Source organism: Primulina eburnea, chromosome 6 (genome assembly GCF_022965805.1).
Source record: "Primulina eburnea isolate SZY01 chromosome 6, ASM2296580v1, whole genome shotgun sequence".
NCBI lineage: Eukaryota > Viridiplantae > Streptophyta > Magnoliopsida > Lamiales > Gesneriaceae > Primulina > Primulina eburnea.
The window spans coordinates 29,072,051-29,079,437 of record NC_133106.1 but is presented as its reverse complement, the minus strand read 5'-3'; the positions used below and the strand labels follow the sequence as shown (position 1 = coordinate 29,079,437).

The 7,387-nt window shown below is 35.5% G+C and overlaps 1 protein-coding gene across 1 annotated transcript; it reads left to right on the top strand.

Annotated features, from left to right (window-relative positions):
• The first annotated feature begins 270 nt into the window (after positions 1 to 270).
• LOC140834095 (J domain-containing protein spf31-like) lies at positions 271 to 6,829 on the top strand. Its single transcript, XM_073198730.1, has 9 exons — positions 271 to 436; positions 1,267 to 1,357; positions 1,469 to 1,529; positions 1,686 to 1,763; positions 2,424 to 2,497; positions 5,269 to 5,382; positions 5,464 to 5,571; positions 6,313 to 6,351; positions 6,439 to 6,829. Exons 1-9 carry the CDS (start codon positions 336 to 338, stop codon positions 6,523 to 6,525), a joined length of 753 nt encoding a protein of 250 aa, XP_073054831.1. The 5' UTR covers positions 271 to 335; the 3' UTR covers positions 6,526 to 6,829.
• The last annotated feature ends 558 nt before the right edge of the window (positions 6,830 to 7,387 follow it).

Below are 7,387 nucleotides of genomic sequence, written 5' to 3'. Positions count from 1 at the left end.
AAGTCAATACCACTAGAGACCGGTCTTGTAGTCTAGTGGTCTCACCCCCTGCCAGATTAGCTGGCTTCTCGAGTTCGAATCCGTCGCCGCGTGTATTCTAATAAAAAAAAGAAGAAATCAATACCACTAGACTCGTCATGGAAAAAAGATGCGCAACTACGAGTTGGTTTGGGCTCACATTCAACTACGAGTTGGTTTGGGCCCACATGAATATGAGCCCAAACCAACTCGTAGTTTGGGCCCACATGAATATGAGCCCAATACCTTTTCTTGATCGGCTAATAATAATCCCATCTCGCTGTCAGAATGGAGAACTAATTCGGGGCAAAGTCGCGATGGGTGACGCCGCCACTGCTCCGGCAGCAGACGAAGATCGTCTGCTTAAGCAATTCTTCTCGGAAGTCAGCGAGGTTGAGCGCGACAATGAAGTTAACAGGTTCCTATTATTATTATGAAAGTATTTAGCTGCGAAATGATTAATTCTACTTAGTTTCTATGTTTTTTTGGCTTTTGGTCGAAATTTCTGAAACCAATGGAGAAAATATTCTTAAGAATTGTATTGTATTTGAATACGATGATATTTGATATATTGTATTGTAGAACGGGCATGTGGATTTGTATTGGAGTGAAATTCGAAGAGGATGATAAATTTGATGAGAATTTCCGTGGATAGTTGAATGTAAGCTCATCTGTAGTTGTTTTTGGAGCTTGTCGTGGGATAAGGTTTGATTGTATATAATTAGGTGTTCCTGATTCCAGTTTCATATTGCGCGTCACTAAATTAATATTGGAAAATATGTCAGTATGAAGCATACGCTAGATTTAGGCTGACGTCTAAAGATTATTCGCTTTGATTTTTCAAATCTCCTATCTTTCGATGCTAAAATATCTTAGAATTCAGGCTTCTTACGTATCCATCTACTCGTGTTTTAGGTTTGAAGTTTTCTTGATCATGTATATTATTTATTGACAATCTGTGTACCCATCGGTGTGCGATAATATAGTTTAAAAGTATAAATGGAGAAGTGAGAATATAAATAGTAGACTAGACTGAGAGCTTGCTTTGGATATAAAATACCTGTTAAGGAGCTGTTTTCTTCTTTATTAAAAACTCCTTTTTATCTCTTCTTCTTCTTCCTTTATTTTATTCTAATTTTTTGTTACCTCCTCTCGACCACTCCTGACTCAAGCTAGCTATTTTGCACACAAAAGTATTTTTCCACTTCTGCTGATGACATGTTCTCTAATTTCTTGATTTTTCTGTAGGATCCTTTCGTGCTTCAAGTTAAATGCATTTGAATATCTTAACATCCCATTTGATTCATCTTTAGATGATGTGAAAAGGCAATATCGTAAGGTGATTTCTTTCACAATATCAAGCTATTAAGTCATCTCATCTGTTCAATGCTGATTATCTGATATTTTTTAGTTTTATACAAGTGTTTGACATTACTTTATCATCTTACAGTTATCTTTGTTGGTCCATCCTGATAAATGCAAACATCCAAAAGCAAAGGAGGCATTTGGAGGTAAATAGCCTAAACTATCTATGCTATTTGTCAATGCTGCCTTGTACACTTCCACACAGTTTGAGATGAGTTTGTTGTCATGACTTAATTGTGTTTACTACTAGAGACTTCAATTTGTTTTCTTAATTTGTTGACGTTGTTTGATCTACCTTACAGCTTTAGCTAAAGCGCAACAAATACTCCATGACTCTGAGGAAAGGGAGTATCTTTTGAACCAAGTTAATGCTGCAAAAGGTTTGTGGTTAAGCTGACTTGTTTGTGGAGGACGTGGTACTGAAGTTGTTATGAATGAAATTAGTAGATTTAAGATTATAACTGCTTGTATTTTGATATTCAACTTTATGAGTGCGTTTCCACTCGTATTATTGTTTTAAAATGTGAATTATTCAGTTACTTTCGACAAGCAGCTCTATTACCAGTGACGCCCACCCCCTGTAAAAGCCTATTGGGTAAAATAATAAATAGAGAACCAGGCAACGCAGCAAACCTTAACAGTCCATCCATGATCTTAATTGTTTAATCTTGTGTTGATAATCAACAATTTGGTCTCAGCAGTTCTTTCTTGTAGTAATCAAGTGATCTCCTGTTCGATCATACTTCCCTTCATACTCTGTTTGAAGAAACTATGAGCGTATTATTTTCTTCACATATTAATCAAACATGCAATTGTTTCTCGAGTGCCTGTTTTCAACTTTGTTCTTTCATTACCGATTTACATTTTCAATTTCCTCTTTGAAGTCTGATATCCCCACTCAAATGTTCCTTCAAACCAACTCTGGATTAGTTAACCGCACACCAATAGAGCATCTTTGTTGCTGTTTATCTTTGTGGTAATAAATACTATCTTGCACTGATAAATCTTTAAAGCCGCTCTCTTCTGAATATGTAATGCAGAAGAACTTAGAGCAAAGAGAAAAAAGCAGCTGAAAAAGGACACTGCTTCCAAGCTAAAGTCATTAGTGGATGAGGTAAGATTGATTTGCTCCAATATTGCTTTCTCGACTGATTTCTAACATAGGGGTTGTCGATCAGCTTAGGTTAGTTGATAAACATGTGTAGAAACAGTATGCTACCGTTCATCCTTTTTTTGGTAAATCCTTTTCACCTTGTCACCACGAATCATATAACCTTTTTAAGTTTTATATTAAAACCAATATTTATTCTTTTTATGGGTGTGTGGAGAAGAGTAATCTTATTATTCTTAAATGTGAGAGAGCAAAATAATTACAGAAATAAAATTCTTCTTTGATGCATTTTTTGTACATGGGAACTGAATTTATGGGAATATCCTAGCTACAAAGATAGAAACAAATCAGAAATCATATCTCCTCAGTTAAGAGATTTTCCTAAGTATCAAATTCAGATCTCCTTAATCAAGGGATTTTCCTAAATATCATAATTTACTATTTTAAACAAAATCAGCCGACAAATCAAGGAATCAGATTATATCTTTCCGCATTCCCCCTCAAGTTGGTGAAGTTACATTTTCAATTCCCAGCTTGTGAATAGTCTCCTGAAAGTTAGTGCTATTGAAATCCTTCATGAGAACATCTGCTAATTGGCCTCAAGCTGAAACATATGGATTACAACTCAGGCCACTATCTAGTTTCTCTTTGTGATGTGTTCGGTAATGTTGCAATGGGATATGTGCAATTCTGATGGCTTAGTTATTGTGACAGTAAACCCTCATGGGTCCACTCCATGTAACCTTCAGAGTTTCAGGTCTTCTAGGATGAACTTCACCTATAAAAATTCACTCCTTATGCCATTGCCATAAAGTATGCTTCTGCACATGACCAGGGCTACCACATTTTGTTTCTTACTGCTACATAATATTTGGTTTCCTCCAAGAAAGGCACAACAACTTGAGATTTATCTTTGGTCTACAGGAGTTCCTGCATAATCCTCATCTACGGAGGCTTCAATAATGACCTCATAGTTCCCATTAAACATTATCCCCTTTACTGGGTGAGATTTCAAGTAATGGAGTACTCTGTAGATGGTCATAGGTGAATCTTCTTAGGATCATACATCATTTAACTAATGACATGAGAAGAGTATGCTATGTCAAGCCGTGTGTCTGCAAGGTAGATGAGCTTTGCTACTGGTCTTGAGTATATTCTCTGTCTAGTGCTGCTTGTTGTCGTGCCGGTTTCTTTAAGAAGATCAGTTAATGAATTTTTGCTGAGAAATGAAGGTTCCTTGTTTCAATAAGCAAATTCTGGAAAGCCAAGATCATATACTACTTCACTGTCCGTTTACTTCAAAAATCTGGCAGCATGTACTGAAAGAGCTGGATTTGGTGTGGATTTTTCCGGAAAAGGCAAAGGAGATGTTTATTATCGAACCATGTATGCAAGCTGGAAGAGAACATTTAAAGTTATGGTTTCAAATTGTTCATTGTGTCTTTTGTTCGTTTGGTTGGAAAGGAATGCCAGAATATTTTAGTATAAGTCGGAAGCAGTTGACGATGTCTGGGATAAAATTAAATTCAAAGTTGCAAGCTGGTCGACGACACTGAGTGAATATCGGCACCTTACTATCGGAGACTTGGCTAAGGACTGGAAATTTGTAATGTCATGATAGTGGTGTTGTCTGATATATTTTACTTTCATTACAGCGGATTTCTTATCCGCTTATTATACTACGTAACTTTTTTTCATAATTAATATAAACTGTTTCCTATAAAAAAAAAATAAGCAAATTCAATTCCTAGAAAGTACTTTAATCTTCCCTAACCTTCACTTTGAACTCCTTGCAGGCATTATTTAATACTTTTTTTCTAATCACCATAATGTCATCCACATAGATTATTAAGTCTGTGATTCCCCTTGAAGTCAAGTTCTTGATGAAGAAAGTGTGACCTCCTTCACTTATCTGATAACCAATAGCCAACAGTTCTTTGGTAAACCTTTCAAATCATGCACTTGGAGTTTGTTTAAGTTGTACAAGCCGTTTTCAGTTAGCACACCTTGCTCCTGGCAACTCCACCCAATCCTTGTGGGAATAGGAATTTCTTTAGACTTTATAGTTGAGAGAATTCCTATGGGTTTGTGAAATTTTTTGGTGAGATACAAAATGAGACAAAGGTACAGTGATGCCTTGGTGCATTCTCAAGTTCCTTTCGTCAAGGCTATGTTAGTTTTTGGCCAGTGGTTGTGGTACATTATTTTGGATGAAAGAGGTGAGTTAGGTCCAGATACTTTTACTCATTTCTAGAAGTTGTTGGAAGAGAAAGCAAACTAACCACAGAAATGAGTTAGGTCCAGATACTTTTACTCATTTCAAGAAGTTGTTGGAAGAGAAAGCAAAATAATCACAGAAATAAAATCTTCTTTTATAGATTTGCTGTATAACAGAACTGAATCCATAGAAAATTCTAGCTACAAAATGCAGAAATAAATAAAAAATCAGATTCCCTAAATCAAGCAATACTCCTAAATATCAAATTAGATCCCCTTAAACAAGGGATTTTTGTATTATCAAATTTGATCCTCTTAGTCGAGGATTTTTCTAGGCATCCTAGTTTACAGTTCACACACTAAGCTAGCCCACAAATCCGGGAAACAAATCATATTTTTCCAGCGTGTGATACTTGCATAATCCGACTGTGTTTCTATGTGTAGAAGAATCAAAATGTGCCTTACACCCTCTGCGGTTGAAGTATAGACCTTTCTACAAGTAATTTTGTTGATGACAAGCAGATGATTGTTCTTTACATTTTTAAACGATGGTACAGGGAAAATATGAGCACGAGTACGAGCGATCAGAGGAATTTCAGCAGCTGCTAAAATTGAAGGTTCGAGAAGTTTTGACAGATCAGGAATGGAGGAGAAGGAAGATGCAGATGAGGGTATGCTGCATCAATGCTCGTGTTCTTGTTATGATAATTGCTTTTCTTACTTCACCATCATACTGTCATTGAAACTTGTAGATATCAGAGGAGGAAGGTAGATTAAAGAAAGATGAAGAAGAAACAAAGGAGATGTGGAAACGGAAGCGTGAACATGAGGAGCAGTGGGAAGGAACAAGAGAGCAGCGAGTTAGTATTTCATACATTTTTCTTCTCGCACAACAATGCTTGTCATTAACTTGTTTATGTATACTATATAACATGGTTCAATTGTTTTTGGCCTATGTTTGATTATTGATAATCTGAATACGTACATAATGATGTGATTTTGTTTTGTGGGGTTCCTTATTTGGCTTTATATCATATTTGAAGTAGCAACTTTGTGTGATAGTGGCATGTTAAAACATGCAAGTGTGTGGAAACTGGTGTTTTCTTAAATATCTATGGGTTGTTGGTAAGAAAAAAGATGGAAGGGATTCAAAAGTAATTGCAAGGAATGAAATGTATCGACAGTTGAAAGTGATGTGAAGCCGTTATTTTAATTCTGGCCCAGATCTTTAAAAATTTACAAGTTAGGCTTTACAGTTTGTGTATGATATGTCTTTTGAAAAGAAGACATTGTTCGATTACAATTAAATGTTATTTGAGATTTCGGCCCCTGACCTTGACATCCTAATTCCTCCTTTATGGAGCAGAAAATTTGAACTGATAGGATTATATTGGAGATTACTAGAGCAATCATTAAATATCTATCAAAGTCCTGCAAATTAATAGAAATTTTGTTAACGTAATACTTGATTATCATGCCATCAGAAGTTAGATGAGTGAGTGTAGGTAACCTCCTGAACTTGTTGGCCTCGTACAATCCTTTGATCTACCTGACGCCAGAGTATTTATTTGGTTTCTGACTCCATTTCATTTTATTGTAAGGTTTCTAGCTGGAGGGACTTTATGAAGGGTGGGAAGAAGGTGAAATATATACTTCTATTATGTTAAACCGACAAGAAACATAAAAGAACACGACTACAGAAATTTTTTGTTTCTGTTCTTGTATAGGTTAAGAAAGGAGAGCTTCGACCTCCAAAGCTCAAGACGGAGGACCCAAACAAATCCTACGTCCAAAGACCAGTGAATCGAGGGTGATTAAGCCAGTACCTTCTGTACCTCCAAAGCTCAAGACGGAGGACCCAAACAAATCCTACGTCGAAAGGCCAGTGAATCGAAGATTATTAAGCCAGTAACTCCAGGTACTTTTCAAACATATAAACCAAATGTATAATTAATTGAGAAGCCTACGAAGACACACAACATTTGTATAACTTGATGTTCTCTGTAGGGTTGTATTGTGCAGCTCGCTTTGAGACGTAGTATTTAGTGTACTTCATGACTTATATTCTCATCCGATAACAATTGGCTTCTGCTATGTCCATATTTATTTGGAGGATGACATCTCTTTTGCATTTCTTTGAACACTTAGCAAAGTATTTATCCTTAATTTATGTTAAACATCTTAATGAATTCAGGGTTGAATTAGTTTTTGTTTTTAATGTCCAATTCATACCCCTGTTATTGAAGAATGTGTTTGCCATGTGTTTCATGTCTTTTTTCCAAATGATCATTTTTATCATATTGTTGTTATTTATGCTCAATTTTTTGTTAGTTGTCCTCTATTTATTTGTTAATAAATTTTACAATTTAAGTGAAATGCAGAAAACACAAAACAGATGGTAAATAATATTTTTTTAAACCTTATTAAATAGTTTTCAACTTGTCATTTCATTGTATCACCAAAAATGAGTCTTTTATGCATTTGAAATAATAATAATAATCACTGTTTTATCATATTTTAAGATGTGACATCACTGACTCAAGAACGCTATATTTTTTAATCATGTACAATCATATACTGATAAGATGCGGAATATTAAAATATGATTGCATCAATCTGTGCGATATTTTAGAAACGGCATACCCTGCACAAATCTCTTGTAAAATATACTTGTAG

Bases quoted from the DNA above. Each gene is read 5' to 3' on its own strand.
- LOC140834095 (XM_073198730.1), top strand. From the start codon at position 336: ATGGGTGACGCCGCCACTGCTCCGGCAGCAGACGAAGATCGTCTGCTT. The intron at 1,530-1,685 runs GTAAATAGCCTA...TCTACCTTACAG, and splicing joins AGCAAAGGAGGCATTTGGAG to CTTTAGCTAAAGCGCAACAA. The intron at 5,572-6,312 runs GTTAGTATTTCA...TTTTATTGTAAG, and splicing joins AAGGAACAAGAGAGCAGCGA to GTTTCTAGCTGGAGGGACTT.